Source organism: Nerophis lumbriciformis, linkage group LG07 (genome assembly GCF_033978685.3).
Source record: "Nerophis lumbriciformis linkage group LG07, RoL_Nlum_v2.1, whole genome shotgun sequence".
In the NCBI taxonomy this organism is placed as follows: Eukaryota; Metazoa; Chordata; class Actinopteri; order Syngnathiformes; family Syngnathidae; genus Nerophis; species Nerophis lumbriciformis.
In genome coordinates this window covers 34,679,239-34,703,159 of record NC_084554.2, presented here as the reverse complement: position 1 = coordinate 34,703,159, position 23,921 = coordinate 34,679,239, and the positions used below count along the sequence as shown (strand labels likewise).

At 40.1% G+C, this 23,921-nt stretch overlaps 2 protein-coding genes and 1 long non-coding RNA gene across 5 annotated transcripts; 1 reads left to right on the top strand and 2 right to left on the bottom strand.

Moving 5' to 3' along the window:
• Positions 1–765: 765 nt before the first annotated feature.
• mcmdc2 (minichromosome maintenance domain containing 2) lies at positions 766–22,962 on the top strand. 2 transcript variants are annotated; one of them, XM_061965392.1, is made up of 15 exons: positions 766–1,337; positions 1,437–1,570; positions 1,636–1,695; positions 1,757–1,952; positions 4,828–4,950; positions 5,018–5,119; positions 11,673–11,801; positions 11,880–12,114; positions 17,139–17,344; positions 17,409–17,566; positions 17,634–17,810; positions 17,871–18,010; positions 18,266–18,375; positions 18,530–18,729; positions 22,815–22,962. In XM_061965392.1, the coding sequence occupies exons 1-14, from the start codon at positions 1,241–1,243 to the stop codon at positions 18,691–18,693; spliced, it is 2,031 nt and encodes a 676-aa protein (XP_061821376.1). In that variant the 5' UTR covers positions 766–1,240; the 3' UTR covers positions 18,694–18,729; positions 22,815–22,962. The 2 variants fall into 2 exon arrangements, with proteins under 2 accessions (XP_061821376.1, XP_061821375.1); XM_061965391.1 differs by lacking the exon at positions 22,815–22,962 and having other exon boundaries at positions 18,530–18,912.
• LOC133609623 (uncharacterized) lies at positions 18,766–21,394 on the bottom strand. The gene is made up of 7 exons (XR_009815744.1): positions 21,229–21,394; positions 20,448–20,498; positions 20,202–20,254; positions 19,842–19,887; positions 19,601–19,653; positions 18,907–19,134; positions 18,766–18,834 (listed from the first exon to the last, which is right to left on the bottom strand). It is a non-coding gene; the product is annotated as an uncharacterized lncRNA (long non-coding RNA).
• On the bottom strand, positions 22,093–23,862 carry tcf24 (transcription factor 24). Of its 2 annotated transcripts, none has more exons than XM_072913503.1 (2): positions 23,287–23,862; positions 22,093–23,144 (listed from the first exon to the last, which is right to left on the bottom strand). In XM_072913503.1, the coding sequence occupies exon 2, from the start codon at positions 23,133–23,135 to the stop codon at positions 22,509–22,511; it is 627 nt and encodes a 208-aa protein (XP_072769604.1). In that variant the 5' UTR covers positions 23,136–23,144; positions 23,287–23,862; the 3' UTR covers positions 22,093–22,508. The 2 variants fall into 2 exon arrangements, with proteins under 2 accessions (XP_072769604.1, XP_061821380.1); XM_061965396.1 differs by lacking the exon at positions 23,287–23,862 and having other exon boundaries at positions 22,093–22,636; positions 22,722–23,135.
• Between the last annotated feature and the right edge of the window lie 59 nt (positions 23,863–23,921).

Here is a 23,921-nt window from a genome sequence, read left to right as displayed (position 1 = left end):
TACTGATTAATGCGAAGGGCTACCAGTTTGACACACACTTAAATAACTTGCCAGAAATAGTCAATTTGCTCAATTTAACTTTAACTCTGTTATTATTAATAATTAATGTTATTTATCTTTGTGGAAACACTGATCATCTTAATGATTTCTCACAATAAATATATATAGAAACAGATAAATATCAATATGCAAAACTTTATTTTTATATTTTCTCTAAGTGCACATTTTTCAAATTGAACATTTTCAAATGATCACTTCTAAGACAGTCTTGTGAAATCACAATATCCCATTTTAACTAGCTAGCCACTAACATTTTTAACAAATCATGAATTACTTTGCACCATGTTTTTACAAATAATAACTCATGTAAAATACAAAAGTCAACTCTTCAAATTTTTAAATAAATCATGTCACACTTTGAACTGGACACCAAATCTGTTATCTGTTTCTTTGTCAGTTAGTGAAGACCAAGTCTTTAAAATGTTTTCTTGGATTTTCAAATTCTATTTGAGTTTTGTCTCTCTTAGAATGAAAAATGTCGACCAAAGCGAGATCAGCTTGCTAGTAAATAAATACAATTTAAAAAATAGAGGCAGCTCACTGGTAAGTGCTGCTATTTGAGCTCTTTTTAGAATAGACCAGCGAGCTACTCATCTGGTTCTTGCGGGCTACCTGGTGCCCGCGGGCACCGCGTTGGTGACCCCTGCATTAGATCATTTGACCCAAGGAACCTTAGTTATGTTTAGAGAGTTCCGGTCGGACGGTTTTCACCTGACACATTTCCGGTTTGTTAACTCGAAAGACACGGGTGTGTTTTTAATGCTCCGTTGTTGCGAACTGAAGTCTGAACGTCACTACAACTGTTCGCACCATCTTTTGACACTCCGCCTTTGACTCCCGTCCTTACACGCTACACTTTAACATTTAACAATAGAAAAAAGAAAAATACAACTAAACTAAGAGTAACACGAGACCATTCGTTTACAATTCTAATCATAATTGGGTTTTTTTAAACTCACTTTTTATGTCTCCCACGACAGCGACCGTTGTAACCAATTATGCAAATGAAGCTTTTATGTCATTTTTTCTAGCAACTTTTTATGACAGCCAATAGCTAATTTCTTGACAGAGCAACGATGCAATGTAGTGATGTCACGTCCTGTCTCGTGTGCCTGGTTGCTGTGGCAACGAACGCTTCGTCGCGCTCAAAATAGAAGCGCGCTTGTATTGACGTAAAACAATGGCGGACATGTTCTCGTTAAAACGGTCGGTTTTGATTTATTTGGACAAAAGTGGCGGCCTTCAGAAACTAACAGAAGACTGCAAATCGTTCAACGGTAAGTTATAACTACTTTTTGGGTGAGGACGTATTGGCTAACAGCTAACTTGACTTTGTTTGGTGCCAAATCTAATATCTTAATTACACATTTTTATAGACCCCCAACAAAACGCAATGGTGATTTTCCGGTTCTGTGTCGGCGTTAATCCCACTGACGTCATAGAGGTGGACCCAGACCTGGGTGACCGTATATTACACCACCCACTGAATGCAACAGCTTTGTTTCAATCTGTAAGAGATCAGTTTGCATGAATCTCTACACATGACAGCCTAACCTTATAATACACTCTTTTTAGGTGTGCTTCTTGGCCATTAAGACACTTTCACTTATTGAGAGTGTACATACAGAGTGTCAGGTATGCAATAACCTAACATTTCACCCTCAACCTCAAAAGCTAACTTGATTGGTCCCTTAAGGTGAATGTCATTTTGAAGTTGACACACCTGCCTCCATTTCCTGACTACAAGCTGGACCTTGCTGCGTTCCCGCGTACACACTGCTGCATGAGGCCTATGCTCATGGAAGGTCTGGCCATTGCAGTCACAAGGGTCACCAAATACACACGGGGTGCCAGGTTCCTTTGCAGCAACGACGACTGTCACTTTTCTTCAGGTAAGGATCGGAATTCATCCTCATGTCTTGTTTGACAATGTACAGTACAACCTTAATTTACAAGCTTATCTTCATTGGTTCTCTGATTGGGCTCGTGACTCAAAACAATTGTATCTCAATTGTCAAATCAAAATCCTCTTAACATGAGTTAAAATCACTAACTGGAATTTGGCCCCCCAATAGATCACAATTTTAACCTCTAACATGACTTAAACATAAAAACAAATGTTTAGATAAGAAATATTGTTTGAAAAACAATATGATAAAAGATGTTCCAAACAGGTTTTTATTCTGCCTATTCAGATTAGTGATGTGTATAACAATACTGAAATATCAATACTGCCAATACCAGATCTTTATGCTCTAATATCGATTCTCAAATCAAAATATCAATGCTTTGGGTATGTTGGTTATTTGAGATTATGTACTGTATATCATTAACAGAAAGACCATGTAAAGTAACTAAATCATTGAGACCTTGTCTAAATGAAATGCGGTCGGTGGGAACTATTTTATTTTCTGCCTTGGTAAAAGTACATAAGAAAAGTGCAACAGCACACTTTACTATGCTCTGTCATTCAAGCTGTCATTTGTTTAGCAACATGTTTGGAGGAGAAAAGGTGAGGCCTTTAATCCCAGGGACACCATGCCTACCGTCAAGCGTGGTGGTAGTATTATGCTCTGGGCCTGTTTTGCTGCCAATAGAAGTGGTGCTTTACAGAGAGTAAATGGGACAATGAAAAAGGAGGATTACCTCCAAATTCTTCAGGACAACCTAAAATCATCAGCCCGGAGTTTAGGTCTTGGGTGCAGTTGGGTGTTCCAACAGGACAATGATCACAAACACAAGTCAAAAGTGGTAAAGGGAATGACTAAATCAGGCTAGAATTAAGGTTTTAGAATGGCCTTCCCAAAGTCCTGACTTAAACCCCATTAAGAACATGTGGACAATGCTGAAGAAACAAGTCTATGTCAGAAAACCATAAAATTTAGCTGAACTGCACCAATTTTGTCAAAAGGAGTGGTCAAAAATTCAACCAGAAGCTTGCCAGAAGCTTGTGGATGGCTACCAAAAGTGCCTTATTGCAGTGAAACTTGCCAATGGACATGTAACCAAATATTAACATTGCTGTATGTATACTTTTGACCCAGCAGATTTGGTCACATTTTCAGTAGACCCATAATAAATTCATAAAAGAACCAAACTTCATGAATGTTTTTTGTGATCAACAAGTATGTGCTCCAATCACTCTATCACAAAAAAATTAGAGTTATAGAAATTATTGGAAACTCAAGACAGCCATGACATTATGTTCTTTACAAGTGTATGCAAACTTTTGACCACGACTGTATATATAACTCCGCCATGCTTCCATGTTTTGTTTTTAGACTTATGCAGATCCCAAAACCACAAAAACAGGTACCAACAGTTAAAGTTGGTTTTGCATAATAGGTCCCCTTTAAAGGTTTTGGGTTTTGCCCTGTGTTCAGGGACTTAAACCCTGATTTTGTAAACATTAACAAAAACAGCAAAAAATGAATTTGAGAAAATGAAAATATCCATTTAATCACTCAAGTATCGATCATATACTGATACTGCCCTTGGTGTCATGTCCTCTCTCTGTGTAACATGTTTAGCCCCGTCTCCCAGTAATAATGCTACTTGATAATCATACTTAAGATACTAAGAAATGCGATTTATTTTCCGTAATAGAAGTGATTATTACTAACTTGGAGGAATGGCAACACACAATTAGCTGCTTGCCCCCTCTGTCAGCTAGGAATTGGCATTGTGATCGCCATTTAAAGGCATTACTCAGCAATGGCAATCACATACTTTTTCACAAAAATCGTCCGATACTGACCGGCGGCCGATCGATTGGCACAACCCTAGCATTTACACTAGAGAGTGGAATTATTTATCTCCTTCCAGCTGCTTCTCAATCAAACACAACATCAGCAGCGTCTCCATAGTTACATGGATAAATGTCTGCCATTCAGACGGTTTTAACATTCTTCGCTGGCGTTATCGACTCACACACTACTTCAGTATGGTGCATACTAGCAGTGCTATGCTGGAACTGCTTTACCAAGTTGTCGGCATGTTTTTTCATGTTTTTGATGATTTATTTTTTATTTCAATAAACATTATTTGCTCCTGCACTGTCCTTCACTCTCACTTTCTTCCTTACCATGGATGGAAAAACAAAGTTATGTCAGACCTCTCGCTATAAGCTAATGCTAGCGAGTAAGACCAGATGTTTTGGTCGGATCTTGCAGGTTCACTGTGGCATTTGTTACACCAACTAATGGCAGAGATGCTTGTAACAAAAAAAATTGCACAACAATAAGCTCTTAAGTTGGGGCCCCTGTACGTGTATTTATGCACTCATAAATAAGTGCCTGTGTGTATTCAACATATTAAAGGCAAAAGCAATTATTCAATGCTCTTGAAAAATGTCAGAATTAAAAGTATCGGTATGGACGATACTGACCCTGTTTTTACTTGGTATCTGATCAATACCAGAATTTGGCGTATTGTCCCCCTTTATAGTCATTAGACACATGATAATTAATGACATATAGACAGTTAGTTAGGTACCCCTGCAAAGACGTTTTGCTAGAAGGCAACCATTTTTTTTCAACCAATCTTGCTTAATCTTTATCGGTGCCCTCTTCACCTGATGGCTAAACACCCTGAAATTGTAATTACACTTGGTAATAAATCATTGTAATAACAGCACTATCAACACAGTAAGGGTACATGTTTTGCCAAATTGTCCCTCCGTGTCCTCATTTTTTCACATGCCTGTACCCTCACCCTCAGATTAGTACAGAACAGCTGAATACATTTGCACTTTGCTTTGCTTTTTAGGGTTCCACCACATCCGGGTTCATGCACCTGGAGCCACAGAGTCAGCAACCGTGAGAAACGACTTCAGCTGCATGGCTTGCAGCTCGCCTCTCAAAGAGGACATCCAGTTCAGAGTTTTGGGAGGTGAGACAGAAGGACACATGTTGTTGTTGTTGTTGTTGTCTAAATTGTTGTGCGTCTTTGGAGACAGACAAGCAGCTGGTGGAGTTGATCCATGTCGACGCTCTGAAGGTTCTCAGTGCGCATCAACAAAGCCCGCTCAGATACCAGTCAGTCACACTGTTTCTTAGAGGTGAGTTAACAGTGAATAGTCCTCATTGTGCTGTTATTAAACCCCATAGGTTGGATTGACTTGAAATTTCTCAGAAAAAAGTAAAAAAAGCATCAAGCAACAAATATTTGCAAGGGCACCTAATTGCCCCATATATCTCTGATATAAGCTCCGATACAAGCAGTCCTGCACTGCGTTTACCGGTGCAAAGCTGGACAGCCAGTTAACATCTAAATGTCTTCCGAAAAGCAGACGTTTGAGCTTTCCTTGTATTTTAGTGAAGTCATTTACAAAAGGTAAACATGGTGGGCTATGGTCTACAAGGAGCTTGCAGCCACACCACAGCTAAGCACACAAGCTGTCCTTAATAGAACAATATTGCCGTGTAAAACACAAAATGTCAATATAAATAAGTATCAAATAATTATAAAAGCATAATACTTACGCATACAATTCTTCAAGGCACAAGCTAGAAAGTATCTAGTAACATGCGCTTGATTTAATGAATTACTGTGACCATTAGGTGTAACCAAACAGAAATGTACGCTTCAAAATTATAAATCTGTAATTTTGCTTCATCAACCTTTTTTCTTTTTTTTTAACATGCCATACTACGAAATAATACAATTATGTATGGTGAAACCTCGATTTACGAACTTAATTGGTTCTTGAACAGGTTTGTATATGGAAACGGTTGTAGAGTGAAGCACATTTTTCTATAAGAAACCACGTAAATGTGAATAACGGGTTCCAGACTCGGCAAAAGTCCATATTTTAGTGATGGTTTGTACACTTTGAACACAATCTAAAGTGATATACAGTACTGTATATCAATCAAACATAGAGGTGTGATGGATCAAGTGTCTTAACAAGCCAAAACAACAACGATAAGATGCACTGTCCTTTATGCGCTGATCTGCCTACACGCACGCACACACACACAGAAGTCCATTTGGTGCCCTCACAAACCATCAGAAATAAAAAAATCTTTAACTTTAACAACCATACTACTACAATAATAAACACTTAAGAAGTAAAATCAATGTTTACATTGTCATCGGCAAATGAGCAGCTGACGGGAGGAGAGAACAGAGGGGGAAAGAGAGGAGAGGTGGAGGATGGGCCGTGTGTGTTCTTGGAAGTGATGTTGCTGAATGAGAGGTAGTATCTTCTCCTACGCTGTGATATAAGTTGGCTTTGGCATATTTTTCCAGAAAATCTGTTTTCATCACAAATAAAAACTTGCTGTGGTACGAAGCCTGCTTTGTCAATCTCCTCAATTAGAGCAAGCACAAAATGGCTGCCAGCGGGACACCAAATAAATGAATGAAGCGTTCGCACACAGAGGCATATTTAGCTCATTCTACTAGTTTGAAAAGCAAAACGTTTGTAAAAAGAAGGGTTTGTAAATTGACGTTCCACTGTAATATGATTTGTGCTGATATCGTATTAAATTAATATCTGTATTGGCCAATACTCAAGGCTCAAATATTAGTATCATATTGGAAATAAACAAGTTGTATAGAGACACCTCTACTTAGCTGTACAATTATATATATTCTAAAGCAGTTTACTATAACCCATAAAGGGCGCCACACAAGTCATGTACAGTATGACTACTGTATGATAAATCGATTTTTGAAAATACGTTTTTAAGGCCATCTATGGGCTCACTTACAGCACATATGTTATTTGTCAGCAGCTAAGAGGAGCTTTTGTAACCTGTTTTGAAAATGTTTTGTTATAGTTTATATACCAAATAATATGTTGAAAGAATCTGTTTGAATCGAGAATGATTTCCGAATCGAAACGTCACCGCAAGAATTGCAATCAAGTTTTTGTAAGATTCACATCCCTACTACTATAGTGTATATATCACAGTATAAACAAAGAGTGAAGTGAAGTATATTTATATAGCGCTTTTCTCTAGTGACTCAAAGCGCTTTACATAGTGAAACCCAATATCTAAGTTACATTTAAACCAGTGTGGGTGGCACTGGGAGCAGGTGGGTAAAGTATCTTGCCCAAGGACACAACGGTAGTGACTAGGATGGCGGAAGCGGGAATCGAACCTGCAACCCTCAAATTGCTGGCACGGCCACTCTACCAACCGAGCTATGCCGCCCCAAGAGACCCTGTCTTAAGGCTCCACTATGCTACAGTGTCCACTCTATGCAGGGCCTTCTAACGGCGCAACGTTAGAGGGAGGAATTGACAAGTAATTTATCTTTAAATACTGTTTCCAGAGTCGTGTATAAAGAGAGTATGGCCAACTAAACAGGCACCATGACTGCTAATGAAGACGAGTGCGGCCGTGCCCGGATGCATGCGATTGCTGTCGTTTTGACGTTTATTTTTCTGATGAAATAATCCCAAATAATTAGGGGTGTCAAAAAAAAATTCGCAATTGCAATTCTTACTAGTTTTTTCGTCCAAAATCTGGCAGCATGGGGCAACAAGGGCTAGTGCGTGTGACTCACAATATGAAGGTCCTGAGTTCGATCCCCGGGCTCTGGGTATTTCTGTGTAACGTTTGCATGTTCTCCCCATGACTGCGTGGGTTCCCTCTGGGTAATGCGGCTGCCTCCCACCTCCAAAGACATGCACCTGCGGACAGGTTCATTGGCAAGCCCTAGTGTGTGAACGTGAGTGTGAATGTTGTCTATCTGTGTTGGCCCTGCGATGAGGTGGAAACTTGTCCGAGGTGGCAACTTGTCCAAGGCGTACCCCGCCTTCCGCCCGAATATAGCTGGGATAGGCTCCCACGACCACGAGAGGGACAAGCGGTAGAAAAAATGGATATCCTGTCCATTCAATTTAATTAATGTTTGGGTAGAATTTTATCCAACAAAACCACTCTTCTTTTAAGTAATACAGACATTTATTGGAGGGGTTTATTTATTTATGAAAGAATGTAGACAATAGTACAAAACCCAAACCAGTGAAGTTGGCACGTTGTGTAAATTGTAAATATAAACAAAATACAATGTTTTGCAAATCCTTTCTCAACCTATATTCAATTGAATACACTGCAAAGACAAGATACTTAACATTCGAACTAGTAAACATTTGGAATTTGATGCCTGCAACATGTTTAAAAAAAGCTGGCACAAGTGGCAAAAAAGACTGAGAAAGTTGAGGACTGCTCATCAAACACTTCACCCACAGGTGAACAGGCTAATTACGAACAGGTGGGTGCCATGGTTGGGTATAAAAGCAGCTTCCATGAAATGCTCAGTCATTCACAAACAAGGATGGGGCGATAGTCACCACTTTGTGAACAAGTGCGTGAGCAAATTGTCCAACAGTTTAAGAACAACATTTCTCAACGAGCTATCTCAAGAAATTTAGGGATTTCACCATCTGCGGTCCATAATATCAAAAGGTTCAGAGAATGTGGAGAAATCACTGCACGTAAGCGTCAATGCCCGTGACCTTCGATCCCTCAGCACTACTGCATTAAAAACCGACATCAGTGTGTAAAGGATATCACCACTTGGGCTCGGGAACACTTCATAAAACCTCTGTCGGTAACTACAGTTCGTCGCTACATCTGTAAGTGAAAGTTAAAACTCTACTATGCAAAGCGAAAGCCATTTATCAACAACACCCAGAAACACTGCCAGCTTTGCTGGGCCCGAGCTCATCTAAGATGGACTGATGCAAAGCGGAAAAGTGTTCTGTGGTCTGACGAGTCCACATTTCAAATTGTTTTTGGAAAGTGTGGACGTTGTGTCCTCCGGACTAAAGAGGAAAAGAACCATTAGAGGCACAAAGTTCAAAAACCAGCATCTGTGATGGTATGGGGGTGTATTAGTGCTCAAGGCATGGGTAACTTACACATCTGTGAAGGCACCAATAATGCTGAAAGGTACATACAGGTTTTGGAGCAACATACGTTGTCATCCAAGCAACATCTTTTTCATGGACGCCCCTGCTTATTTCAGCAAGACAGTGCCAATCCACATTCTGCTTGTGTTACAACAGCGTGGCTTCGTAGTAAAAGAGTGCGGGTACTAGACTGGCATGCCTGTAGTCCAGAACTGTCTCCCATTGAAAATGCGTGGCGCATTATGAAGCGTAAAATACTACAACGGAGATCCCGTACTGTTGAACAACTTAAGCTGTACATCAAGCAAGAATGGGAAAGAATTCCACCTGAAAAGCTTCAAAAATTGGTCTCCTCAGTTCCCAAAAGTTTACCGAGTGTTGTTAAAAGGAAAGGCGATGTAACACAGTGGTAAAAATGTCCCTGTGCCAACTTTTTTGCAATGTGTTGCTGCCATTACATTCCAAATTAATGATTATTTGCAAAAAAAAATGTTGTTTCTCAGTTCGACTATATTGGCTTTGCAGTGCATTCAATTGAATATAAGTTGAAAAGGATTTGCAAATCATTGTATTCTGTTTTTATTTATGATTAACGCAAGGTGCCAACTTCACAGGTTTTGAGTTTTGTAGAACTGGCACCCAGTGTTATCAGAAAAATATTGGAGTTTGCATGTTCTCCCCATGACTGCGTGGGTGTGCTCCGGGTACTCCGGCTTCCTCCCACCTCCAAAGACATGCACCTGGGGGTAGGTTGATTGGCAACACTAAATTGGCCCTAGTGTGTGAATGTGAGTGTTGTCTTTCTATCTGTGTCGGCCCTGCGATGAGGTGGCGACTTGTCCAGGGTGTAACCCGCCTTCCGCCCGAATGTAGCTGAGATAGGCTCCAGCATACCCCGCGACCCCAAAAGGGACAAGCGGTAGAAATGGATGGATGGATGATTTTGAATCGAGAGTGGTTTTGAATCGACAATCGATTCTGAATTGAATCGTAATCCCCAAGAATCGAATCGAATCATGTGGTGCCCAAAGATTCACAGGCCTAAAAATAATAAGTCTAGATATACTGTAGTTCTAAACATACTCCAGCTGAGACCCTTACAATAAAACATGCTTTTATTTCGTGAAAGTAGAATTTTGTGGCCGTATTTGACACACTCTGCTGCTACATTCCTGCAGTGTTTCAAGACCAGCAGGCACTTTGACATGCACCTGACTATGCAATAATCGTTAAAAAAAATACACAGAACGACCAAAAAAATATCTTCTTACCCTCATTTTGCCAAAATCTTCATTAGCTTTGGAACAAAAATCACAGAGAAATTGTGACTTTAGTGTGAAGTATGTCAACTGTGGTGGCTGCCTCCAATGTATTTGTAATCACTGTATGTGTCACTCATTATGTATTATTCAACTGATCTTTCTTTTCGTTACATGCTATGTGAATAAGTGTACTTTTTTAGTTATTTCCCCATATTTCTGCACAATAACTCACTAACACTGGCAAACAGTAGAAAATATGGAGTGATTTTTTTGACTGGAACATATTTTGATTCATTCATTATTGACATATTTCTTGCCACTTTATGTTGGATATTTTCAGTTAATTTTCTCATCTATTGCACCCAAAATGTGGTTTGTTTTACTCTCTCAATGTCTGTGTATTTGTATTTGTGTTTGACTTTCTATTCTACTGTTACCATATTGCATGATTTTAGGTTTACTGAGATTGAAAGATAGTCTTTTCAAACCATCTCTTTAATTTGTTAATTTCTTCTGTTAATATTTGTATTAGCTTCGGTGTGTTCGCTCCCGAACAAAACACAGATGTTGTGTCGTATGTTTATCTGGCACAAGGCGATGTAGTCTGTGGCTCTCCAGTGTTGTTCGCAGGCCTTCACATCCCATACTTGTCTTCTTTCCGTGTTGTGGGGAAAGCGATGTAAGAGCTTTCCACAATTCTCGCAGGTGGAGCAGCCCCATGCCACACAACAGGGCATTTTTACACGGCGAAAAAGTAACAAGGAAGTGTCATTTTAGTCCTTCAATCTACACTCATTCTGTAACTTTTTGTGCCTTTTCCAGAGCACTAAAAGAACAAAGCTGCACTGTACTGTGATTTAATTTTCTACGGCAGTAAATTAAATCGGTGCAATGACGTAGTGCTAGAAATTAAGAAGCTAAACATTTACATGGCCGGTGTTTGTTTGTAAAATCACATTCTCATCTATTATGCTCATTCCCAAACGTGATTAATGCACTTTTAATATTGTGTATTTACACAGAGTCACATTTGTGGAGTGTGCTCATTAATATTGTCCAGCTTTCTAAATGAGGCTCACTTTGGAACGAAGAGGAAAGAGTTCAAATAAATAAAATGTTAGTGCAGGCAGCCGTGCACGTTGCCTTTCAGTGGGAAATTAGGTTATTCTGTCCCCTCTTTTCACATTGTGGCCAGTACCCCTGGAGTGTTAAACAAAACTCAACATTGGGATTAACATATTCTGTTGACCCAGTCCTGCAGAGGAATTTAATACAGTGGGTTCCCGTTACTACACATATATGTTAATAAGTGCAAGGAACACTCATTAGGCGGCTGTGGGATTCACACAGAGGAATCTTTGTTTCCAAAAGGGCCTCACTTTTGTTTGTCTTGGCCAAGGTTTGTAGGTGGCATGCTTGTTTCTTCTCGTCCAGGAACAACTCCTTCGGGCTTTGTTTCCCCCCCACCATTTTTCTCGCAGATGAGCTGTGTAACACGATGAGAATTGGTCAACTCTACCGGGTGATCGGCATACCTGCGCATGTGCACCAGTGGCCCAATATTACCTGGAGCGTGGAGGTCAACAACGTTCAACCATGGGAGCCTCAGTGTAAGACAAGATTGTGTTGCTCAATTAGGGTCTCATTAATCATAACAATTTGACTTGAAGTAACTTATCTACTTCTAGATCCACATGACATCAATGCCAAATTCAAGCAGCTGCTGAAGGCCACAGGAGGATCTCATTGGCGGTTTGCTGCAGTCATAGCACACTGCTTTGATTTGAATATGACTCCTCCGGGCCTTTATCACACGTTGAAGCTCAGCCTGTTGCTCAGCTTGGTGCAAACGAGAGGGGACGCCAAAAACACTTCACACTTGAATCTTCTCGTCACTGCAGGCGACACCATAATAGTGGAAAGGTAGGATGGTTTGAATAAAGCTACTCTTTGCTCACATAGTGGCTACAGATGCTCAAATGCAGAGAGTATGTGGAGCTTTTCATTTGAGCATTTTCCAGAAATGGGTAACGAGTGTTTATTCAGGTGGATGACACCAGCAGGGATTAATCAGATCACGTCATCTAGTGGAAGAGCATCGATCTGTTCTTACTGTCATTATTTGTTGCAGGCATCGATAAATGAACAAGACACATTATCCGGAGTAAATAAACAACCATTTTCATATTGTGTAAGTGAAATTGGGTCATTTTCCACGACAATCGTGATTATCTCTAGTGTTAAAGGGGAGGCCACTATTTTCTCAAACTGTGGTACATGTACCACTAGTGGTACGCAGGCTCTATCTAGTGGTACATCAAAGAAGGCAAGGCGTGTTTATATATAGTGTTCCATTTAGACACAAGACAATTCAAAGTGATTCACAGAAAATTACAGGAACACAAAAATATAAAATATTCATCCCATTGAATTTTTGAACGTTGATGTTCCAGGTAATCTTATTTTCAGTGAATGTATAGGATAGGCAAATATAAGCCTTGGCTTCAGCCTATTGCTTTTCGGTCATTCTTTTTATTTTATTTGTGTGTGTAAAGGTGTATGATTGTTAAATATGTATAATATGTACTGTTAAATTAATCACACAAAATGGTTGATTATATGACCGAAATAAACTCATTTCGTTCATTCAAAATAATCATAATTATAATTAAAATCCGAAAATAAAATCCTCAAAAAACAAATCATAATTTCAATTAAAATCAATCAAATGCTGTAGATAAAATACTTTCAGTTGTCATATGCACAGTTAAATAAAAGTATTTTCAGCTTGAATTTTAACATTGTCAATGTTGAGACCCGTCTCCCATATTCTGGAAGACCATTCCAGATTTTAGGAGTATAATAATGAAACGCAGTCTCACCATGTTTGGTCCTGACTCTAGGCACCAGCAGGAGACCACTCCCTGAGGTTCTCTGAGCTTGAGATGGTTCATATGGTTCTAACATGTCAGAGATGTACTTTGGCACAAGACCGTGAAGAGACTTGTACACATGCAAAGCTGTTTTAAAGTCTATTCTCTGAGTAACAGGAAGCTAGAACAGTGGCCTAAGAACTGGACCTATAAGGGCATACAGTATTTCCTGGTTCTAATCAGGACTCAAGCTGCAGCATTCTGGATGTACTGTATTGCAGCTGCTTTACAGCTCCTTTAGAGAGCCCAGTGAGAAGGTCACTACACGAGTCTAATCTGCTGGAGACAAAGGCATGGATTAGTTTTCTAAATCTGATTTAGACTTATGTCCTCTGATTTTGGCAATGTTTTTTGAGGTGGTAAAAAAATGCTAATGTTGTTGATCAATGTGGCGAAATAATTATTGAAGTGTTGTAAACTGTTATCAAAGGATTATCGGCCTTCAACGGAAGTCGTTAGAATCCGACTGTAGGCCGTAGTCGACGCCAAAATAAACAAGACGCAAACAGAACTGTCTTACGCCGTCATTTCTAACACTCAAGGCGTTTGGGAACTGAGAGTCCTCCACATTTACCGCTTATGTGCACCCTTTCTCAGCCTCCCAGCCAAGCAACACACAGAACACGGCTTGGCGAAGTTGGTAGAGTGGCCGTGCCAGCAATCAGAGGGTTGCTGGTTACTGGGGTTCAATCCCCACCTTCTACCATCCTAGTCACGTCCGTTGTGTCCTTGGGCAAGACACTTCACCCCTTGCTCCTGATGGCTGCTGGTTAGCGCCTTGCATGGCAGCTCCCGCCATCAGTGTGTGAATGGGTAAATGTGGAAATACTGTCAAAGCGCTTTGAGTACCTTGAAGGTAGAAAAGCGCTATACAAGTATAACCCATTTATCATTTATCATTTAACACATGTAAACAAAAACGAAGATTTGTAGAGAAAGCTGCACGTACCAATGATGCCTTCAATGCCCTGGGAAACCAAAACATCTGTTGAATAATCTACGTGTGCAACATAACATTACACAGGACCCAGTTTGTTACAATATAAATAAAAAATTAACTAGAAATAAATGCATACTGGAATACAACATGCAGATGAAAAGGCATGTTGTTGATGGATTGTGTTAATGTTCTGGTAAAACAAGCGTATTCCTTTTGTTTGGGTTGTAATAAGCTATGAAAATAAACATAACAAAAATGAGTAGCTCTCAACAGTCATGTTGTTTTTATGATGGGAATATACAAACCGTGTTTCCATATTAGTTGGGAAATTGTGTTAGATGTAAATATAAACCAAATACAATGATTTGCAAATAATTTTCAACCCATATTCAGTTGAATATGCTACAAAGACAACATATTTGATGTTCAAACTGATAAACTTTTTTTTTTTTTGCAAATAATCATTAACTTTAGAATTTGATGCCAGCAACACGGGACAAATAAGTTGGGAAAGGTGGCAATAAATACTGATAAAGTTGAGGAATGCTCATCAAACACTTATTTGGAACATCCCACAGGTGTGCAGGCTAATTGGGAACAGGTGGGTGCCATGATTGGGTATAAAAACAGCTTCTCAAAAAATGCTCAGTCTTTCACAAGAAAGGATGGGGCGAGGTACATCCCTTTGTCCACAACGGCGAGAGCAAATAGTCAAACAGTTTAAGAACAACGTTTCTCAGTGCAATTGCAAGAAATTTAGGGATTTCAACATCTACGGGCCATAATATCATCAAATGGTTCAGAGAATCTGGAGAAATCACTCCACGTAAGCGGCATGGCCGGAAACCAACATTGAATGACCGTGACCTTCGATCCCTCAGACGGCACTGTATCAAAAACCGACATCAATCTCTAAAGGATATCACCACATGGGCTCAAGAACACTTCAGAAAACCACTGTCACTAAATACAGTTTGTCGCTACATCTGTAAGTGCAAGTTAAAGCTCTACTATGCAAAGCGAAAGCCATTTATCAACAACATCCAGAAACGCCGCCGGCTTCTCTGGGCCCGAGATCATCTAAGATGGACTGATGCAAAGTGGAAAAGTGTTCTGTGGTCTGACGAGTCCACATTTCAAATTGTTTTTGGAAATATTCGACCATCCAGACTGTTATCGACACAAAGTTCAAAAGCCAGCATCTGTGATGGTATGGGGGTGCATTAGTGCCCAAGGCATGGGTAACTTACACATCTGTGAAGGCACCATTAATGCTGAAAGGTACATACAGGTTTTGGAACAACATATGCTGCCATCTAAACGCAGTCTTTTTCATGGACGCCCCTGCTTATTTCAGCAAGACAATGCCAAGCCACATTCAGCACGTGGCTTTGTAAAAAAAAGAGTGCGGGTACTTTCCTGGGCCGCCTGCAGTCTAGACCTATCTCCCATCGAAAATGTGTGGCGCATTATGAAGCGTAAAATACGACAGCGGAGACCCCGGACTGTTGAACGACGAAGCTCTACATAAAACAAGAATGGGAAAGAATTCCCCCTTCAAAGCTTCAAAAAATAGTTTCCTCAGTTCCCAATCGTTTATTGAGTGTTGTTAAAAGAAAAGGTGATGTAACACATTGGTGAACATGCCCTTTCCCAACTACTTTGGCACGTGTTGCAGCCATGAAATTCTAAGTTAATTATTATTTAAAAAAAAAAAAAAAAAAGTTTATGAGTTTGAACATCAAATATCTTGTCTTTGTAGTGCATTCAATTGAATATGGGTTGAAAAGGATTTGCAAATCATTGTATTCCGTTTATATTACATCTAACACAATTTCCCAACTCATATGGAAATGGGGTTTGTACATTCAATGATAGCTAACGTTAGTAGCTAAACAACAAACCTACCTAAAGCTTGTGAGTGTTATGTGGGGCGCAGTTGACATGATAAAAGCTGGAGACAGGACATAATGCTTACAACACTTTCGTAAGTTAGCGCTGCTTAAGTTGCAAACAGGCCCTTTAAGAAAATGGTGTACTTTTCATATCAAATAAATGTTCCACTCTTAAAAGGCCTTCAATTGTGCAAATATATATTTTTGGCCATTTTCCACATATATTAAGGAATGCAGTGCTTATTTATTCAAGTGAATCAAACACCCGGGGGTTAATCAGGGCATGGCGTTTGTAAGTGTGGGTCACTATTTGAGGAAATGTACTTTTTCTAGCAGATAAATTCTCTCAATCTTTCTATTTTTTCCCCCAATTTTCCATGGGTACATAATGAGGAATACTCAATTTGTTTATTCAGACATGATGTCTATTACGGTGGAGGCTACTATTTGTGGAAATATTTTACTTTTCCTTGCAAATACATTCTCAATATTTTAATAAGGAATGCTGTGTTTATTTATTCAGACAGTGCATCAATTAGAGTGGAGGCCACTATATAAGAAGTAGTACTTTTCCTAGCAAATAAATTCCCTATACCTTTCTATAAAAAAATGTTTAAGATACTAACGGTAGAAAATGGGTGGATGGTGTCTCTTATAGTGGAGGCCACTATTAGAGAAAATATACTTTTCGTAGCATATTGCCTTGTAAAAGACCTTCAGTTGTAAAACCGTGTTTTTTTTTTGCCATTTTACCATTAATAATCAATGAGGGATGCTATTTGTTTATTCAAACATGGCATCTATTAGAGTGGAGGCCACTATTTGAAAAAAAATTGCAAATAAATTGTCTCAATCTTTATAAATGACCTTTATTTGTGCATTTGTGTGGGGGGGTTTTAGCCATTTTTCACCAATAGATAAAGAGGAATACTATTTATTCAGAAATGGTGTCAACTGGAGTGGAGGCTACAAGGAAATATAATTTTTCTAGCAAATAAATTGTCTTAACTTATTAAAATTGCCTTCATTTATGCAAAGATGTTTTTTAATTCATTTTCGATCAATAACTGAGGAATACTGTGTTTATTTATTCAGATATGGCGTTCATTAGAATGGAGGCCACTATTTAAGGAAATGTTGTACATGCCCTTGGTCAAAATGTTTCACTCTATGTGCCAGGTTAATGAAGTACAGCTTGAACTTGTCGTGCCGTGGGGTGAGGCATGAAGCCTCACGGGAGATGTTTGCATCCCTGTCCCACGACGAGCACGGAGCGGGCACTGCTAACATCTACGCCGGTTCTGCCTTGCTTGCCAATGGTGGGATTTGCATGCTTGGAGATCTGAGCTCTTTTAGGAAGGACAAGCTGGATGCAATTGAGTCAGGTGGTGATTATTTAGCGGACATTAAAATGACTTGTAGCAGTCTGTAATCTTCTCTATTTCTAAGTCCTGGACAGTCGCACAGTGTCCGTGTTCATCCCGGGGAAGAAATATGGCAAGGATGCAGACCAGCACCTTACCTTCCCCATCTCGTGCAGCTTCTGGGCCCTCGCCGACTCCACACAAAACTCCCGAAGGACATACGATGCTGTACTGGGAGCTGTGGTAAACGTTTCACCGTAATTTACTCATAAGCAGCAATCATTTCATCGGGAATCTCCTTCATGGACAGGAAATGGGTCCAGTACCACCTCAACTGGCAGCTAGCTTTGGCCTCATCGTGAAGTGTCAGGATCCTGCAAAAGAGCATGCTGTACTCTCTTTGACAGTCCACACCCTCCAGCAGGCTGTGCAGCCTGGAAAATACCTCTACTCATCCCTTGACTTTTCTACCCAGGATTACAAGGAGGTTGGGAAACATGTCACCTTAAAGTACATCAGTCTTTACTTTGAATTGCTTGTCTTCTAGCTGGTGGCCTATGCACAAAGCCTGCAAGTGGATCTGAGTCCTGCAGCACAGAAGCTGATCCGCGGCTACTTCATGGCCACCTGCAGAGTCCGATCACAAATCCACAGCAATAAAATGTCTGCAGCCTTCCTCAAATTGCTGTAGGTGATGGAGAGGTTATCTTCTCAGGCCGGGTAGAATCCTGCAAGAGTCCACTTGGGGGCGTGCAGTCGCAGTTAGTGAGCTGCAGAGATTAGTCACCTAATTCTGACAAATGTTTGTTATTCTCCTGGCCGTTCAGCACATTTAAAGCCTTAGGTGCAGGGTTAACATGATTATGGTTTTAATCAAGATTAGAATGGTAAAACTCAATATGGCTCTTTTTGAAGTGACCCTTTTCATGTTTGTTGTAATAGGATCTCTTTAGCAGAGGCCCACTGCAAATTAAGCCTCAGAAGTGAAGTGCTGGAGGAAGACGCTGTGATTGCGGTACTCCTTTATGAAAACTCTGTCACTCTTAAGAACGGTACTTTTTACATCACACGTTTAAATACAGTACTTTTATCATCAAATCACTTTATCCATTTTTCTAATGCCATCCTCTACAGCCTCCAAGCATAATTTAGAACATTTTACAGAACAAAACTACAAAGTGCAGTGTAAAATCTGTCTTCCTACAGAGGGGTCTGCCCTTGTTATTCCGCCCGATGCTTTGTTTCCCCCTGATCTGGGAGAGGATGGCTTGCTCAGGAGAGACAGAGCCCTGGATGAACTCCACCAGAACATCCTCCGCTTCATCTACACCTACGCACTAGGAGCAGATGAGTACATCACGGAGGAGTAAAAGGATAAAAACCCCTCTGTACAGTTTTTCCAACAAGTAAGCAACAGCCACAAAATGATTCTACTTAAGGGATAGATTTTGTAAATGTTTTATTCGTCTGGAAAGCAGTCCAAATAGCAGCTTTAAACAGGTCCAACTGTGCTGTAACAGAAATCACCGAGGTCAGTTTCATGACAAAAACATTACATTCTTTTAGAAACTAAATACACTTACTGCTTAAATGAGTGTTTCTTCAAAGTCAAAGGTGACCATCAGTTTGCATTAAACTGGTGTTTTGAGTTCAGCAGTCTGTTCTGATTGGTTAACAGCAAAACGGTGAACTCATTACTACTTAGGAAACTTGGCATTTCTAATTGGGAAACCGCGACGCCCTCTTTCCTCAACTATAATTATGATAAAGTGGACAGTCTTGTCCGTCGGTTGATTATTGCTGCCGGTCATCTGTCAAAGTAAAAAAAAGAAAAAAAAGTCACTTTCACAATGTAATGCACGTCTAAATGTCTCCCATCTTGCAGCGAGTAATTCAGTAGTCAACACTCTCACCACTTCATTGTCTGATGGGTAAACGGCGAAAAGGGTAAACTCATCATTACAACAAGTTTGTGTGTTACGCTGTATTTCCTCAGTGGCCGTGGGGTGTTTACTTCAATGCAAGAAGTACCAAGCATACAAGACATTACGAAGGTCCATATTTGATTTAATGTGATGTGGTCTGCAAATTAACTGACTGAGCCTTTAATTGATCAATTGTCTTCACTAAACTCTGAAATCAAAATAACTGGCACGGTGCTAATTTACTGACGTTAGTCACTTTGTGCCATTCTTTTTCTCTCCCCGGGGTTCACGTCGTCTATTAGAGCAAAGGCCACTATTTGAGGAAATATGTCATTTTGACCCACTTACTTACCTTAGACATGAAGTAATTGTTCACATTTTCCATCCATTACTGCTGCCAAGCATCTGTAATCAAACAATAAAGCCTGTCACTTTCATGGCAGTTTGTTTATTGAACGACAATTATCGATCATCTTTCAGGAAGCGATTCAGGAGTCACAGTCTCACCACTCTATTGTCTGATGGGTAAACGGCGAAAAGGGTGAACTCATCATTAGCACTTGAGAAAACGTTTGTGGTTTGTATTTACTTACCAGATACAGGACAAAGCAGACGCTCATGTTGTGCCTGGTTGCTTATCTGTAGTCAAAATAAAATGAATGTATCACTTTGATATAAAGATAATTATCAGGATATAAGAAAACCTCAACATGGCTCCTATCTTGCAGCTAGTAGTTCAGTAGTCACAATCTCACCACTTTATTGTCTGATGGGTAAACGGCGAAAAGGGTAAACTCATCATTACTACTATTGCTGCAAAAGTTGAGCACCACTACTTTAAACCTAATCATGAAGTGACACTTTGTATCCCTACAAATACTATGAAAAATATGTTCAACATATTCCTACAACGTTTGGAGGCTTTAGGGTTAAATGTACAGCAGGAAACTCACCTTGCAAAGAGTAAACCAAGGGAAGGTTGTCCCATCATGTGTTTTGTCACATCCTGGTGTGGTTAGATGAAAAGACAAGTGATGAAATAATCCACGCATTACATCAAACATTTAAAAGGACCTAATGTGCATCTGTTGGCTCAGTTAGACAAATCCATCACCGTGTTGTCTGATGGGTCAACGCCAAAAATTCTAAGTCGTCACAATTCTAGCATACATTCCATCAGTTTGAATTTATCCTCTCACCTTAGCCAGTTTAATGCCCAGTTTTGAAGACGACATTCTTCACCAGTGCTTCTGTAATAGAAGAAAAAATATCAGTAAATGCACATTAGCTCACTGCACTACTAATGACTGGAGGGGGTTAAGGTTTAATGTATTTCTAACATGTAAACTGATACAATGTAATACATCATAATTACATATGTTAAGTTCTCTTTACAACATGTTTGCATAGGAGCAGGCCCTATTGATTAGCAGCAGTGTATGAATAAGATGTACTGACGTCATAGCCAATACAGATGACTGATCACCCTAAGTTCAAAGGGCATCGTGTGACGCAGCTTGGGAGCACGACTAACATCTCAGGGTCTGAGGCCGGGTTCAACAGCAGGTCACGACCTAGTGTCCTGTTCGGGGACCATGGAGAGCCTCACTGAGGTGAAATAATGGGGAAAAAGGAGCACAACCTAGAGGGCAGACACTCTTCTGTTGACCTTGCCAATAAAACCCACATATGATCTGTACTATAAATATAGTGATTAAAATGACTTCACTTGTCAGTAGAGATGATTAATAGCATTTCCTCTGGGATTACTAATAAATAGCGTTACGTAGTCCCAAGTGTTATGTAACGAGAATGCTGGGCGATTGATCAAATTGGTGTGCCTCTTTGGTTCTGATTCTTTCAGCTTTTTGCCCACGTGGTCCTGCGCGTGCGCTGCTGCTGCTAGCTTGAATGCTACAAGCCGTGTTAAATCACCTTGTAGCCTACAGCTGTGCTCACAAGCTAATTAGCGGCGCTTACCGTAACGAAACACGGGTCATCGAGTCGACAAAACGCCGAAAAGTCATAGTTATGCCGCAATTGACAATGGAGGAGCTTAGCACTCCGTCCTCCTCCTCTCGTCGTCGAGCCCGAAAGGAGGAACATCCGCGTCCGGTTCGTATTTATGTGCGCCTTCAGGCTGCGCAGTGTAGTTTCACAGCCTGTAAGCTAAATGCTAATGTTAGCATCTATTGCCTGCCTTGCTGCCTATGAACGTACATGTATCGTAAACGTTTCCTTTGTATTTGTACTTATAATTTATATTTGTTGCACAGTACATACAAAGCTACAGTTTGGCAACGCCTCTACAAAATAATATTTGAAAATCTTAGTTTCAATTTAATTGATTTAATGAAACTGCCAAGAAAAAATACACGTTTTATTTCCTCAACATTTTAAACAACAAATGCAACCTCCAGTCCAAACAACAGACGATGCCAATTAAAAACTACTAAATTTAACATCGTGTTAAACACAATTTAATCCGATATAGTCATTTTAATTTTAAGATCGAACCAAAACCTTTGATTTACTGACGGCCTCTAAACACATCCAACAAATTATTTTACAGTAATTGGTCTCAAAAGTAAAATTGTGTCCCAAAGTGAGGAGAAATACATGACATAATAAAAAGTATGGATCTCTATAATTTTGCAGTGGTTAAGTAATTTAACTGCCTTAAATTATTTAATACCGTTTAACTCAGGATCATTTTGGAGATTTGTTTTTGTAATTCATGGGTCATTTATCTGCCTTAGAAAACAAATTTGACTTTCAGTCAAATATGTCTTAAAATGAGAGGAAATAATGACAAACACTTTAGATTTAATTATTACACTTCTTTACTTCTCTTAAATAGACTTAATAGAGTATGGTACAATTTAATTACATCATTTTAGACTCCATCGCTTTACCACAGATTTTTTTTTCTATAACACTTTTTTGTACAAGCATGCATGTAAAAAAAAAAAAAGGGAACATGAGACGGCGAGCCACCTATTGTTATCTCTGACAGACCACTTCACATGACAGATGCTAAGTTATTCACACATGCATGTTTAGTGCAAATGTTTTCTATTGAAAGTGCCTCACTTTTCAAGCATGACGAGCTCAGTATTGGCCCGTGAAATCACAAACTCTCATACAGGGACATGTATGGAGCTGCACAATTTGCAGGTCAAACAGAAAAAAACTTACATTTGAGGGTAAAAAAACCATCACAATAATATATTAAATTTACAAGGTATGTGTAGCATCACTCATGCAAAAGGAATATAGTTTACTGGGAGGTGGATGCTGATGAAGGGCCTTGATTCTCTGATTGTGAGGAATTGTTCAGGAACTGACCACTTGCTCCAACATACAACCTGGACCTCATTGGCCATTTCTGTTAGGACATTGACACAGTTAATCACGTGATCATACAAGACATGCATATTAGTGATAATAATGTAGAGATGAGTGTGACCGACCTTGACCGGGTGCAGGTAGCCTTCACCTTTGAGTGAACGTAACGCCTCTGTTTGCTTTGTGCTGTCCCCCTCCTGGGTGCCTTCCTCCTGCAGAGTTCGAGTCAAATGTGCAATGTAGGTGGTGGCCAGTATCAACACGTCCAGTTTGGACAGCTTGGTGTCCGGCGGCACCGACGGCAACGTTCTCTGCAGCTCCAGGAAGGCGGTGCGCAGGGTTTGAACGCGGCTCCTCTCCCGCGCCGCATTGGCAGCCGCAGGCCGACCTCGTCCGGCCCCGAGACCGCCGGCATGGAGAACCCCGGCGGCGGCCCGGCGAGAGTCCGGGCTGGAGCTCGGGCTGGATCCGGGGCTGTCATCCACCACCGTCACCGAGCAATTGCCGCTGTCCATCTGGTGCGTCTGTCTCCCAACCATCTTACAGACCTGATAAGTTCATTTTCATTACTAACCTTTTCTGCGGTTTAGGGTTGGAATATTATTGAATTATAGGTGTTGCGCTTAAAATCGAATTTGACAAATAAACTAGAATAAACTTTGCCATGTTAAAAACAGTGGTGAGACTTACCTCTATTTCTGCAAGTAAGCTTCATGAAGACATTTATGTATACCTCCAAAAAGTGAGGATCTCTCTTCCAAGGAGGTAAAATCAAGATTCAAGTTCACCTTTTAATTAATGACCTTCCAATGTGAGTATGACTACTTTCCGAGGAGGGCTTAGTTGCGTTTCCAATCCAAAAGCAGCCTCCTTTCCCCCACCTAAACTCTCATACTTTTTCACCCACTCTAATTGGCTGCAAACCTTCTTTTCACTGGCCTATCAGGAAGTGGCGACTTCTTTATGCAGTCACAACTGCGCGAGGATGAAAGGCTTGTCTATCAAAGCATTTCTTGCAATAGACCGTGAAGACAAACTGATGAGCACGATATGCTTATTATCCCTACACCATTCTTGGACGCATTGCCTTCAAAAAAAAGTGCCGTGCTGCAATCAACAGATGAAATTCTTGTAAGGCTCCTTAATTAATCATTCAAGGCTCCAAAACTGAGATGGCTGCAAATTAACGAGAAGGAATAATTCATGTTCTAAATAAACATTGCTTTTTTATAAGGATGGCGTAACCTATAGCTCTAAGACACTCATTACAATAAGGAGAGAAAGGTTAAGTAAACTATTTTCCTAATTACCTTGCACAACCACTT

Bases quoted from the DNA above. Each gene is read 5' to 3' on its own strand.
- mcmdc2 (XM_061965392.1), top strand. From the start codon at position 1,241: ATGGCGGACATGTTCTCGTTAAAACGGTCGGTTTTGATTTATTTGGAC. The intron at 12,115-17,138 runs GTAGGATGGTTT...TCTATGTGCCAG, and splicing joins GACACCATAATAGTGGAAAG to GTTAATGAAGTACAGCTTGA. The intron at 18,011-18,265 runs GTAGGTGATGGA...TTGTTGTAATAG, and splicing joins GCAGCCTTCCTCAAATTGCT to GATCTCTTTAGCAGAGGCCC.
- tcf24 (XM_072913503.1), bottom strand. From the start codon at position 23,135: ATGGTTGGGAGACAGACGCACCAGATGGACAGCGGCAATTGCTCGGTG.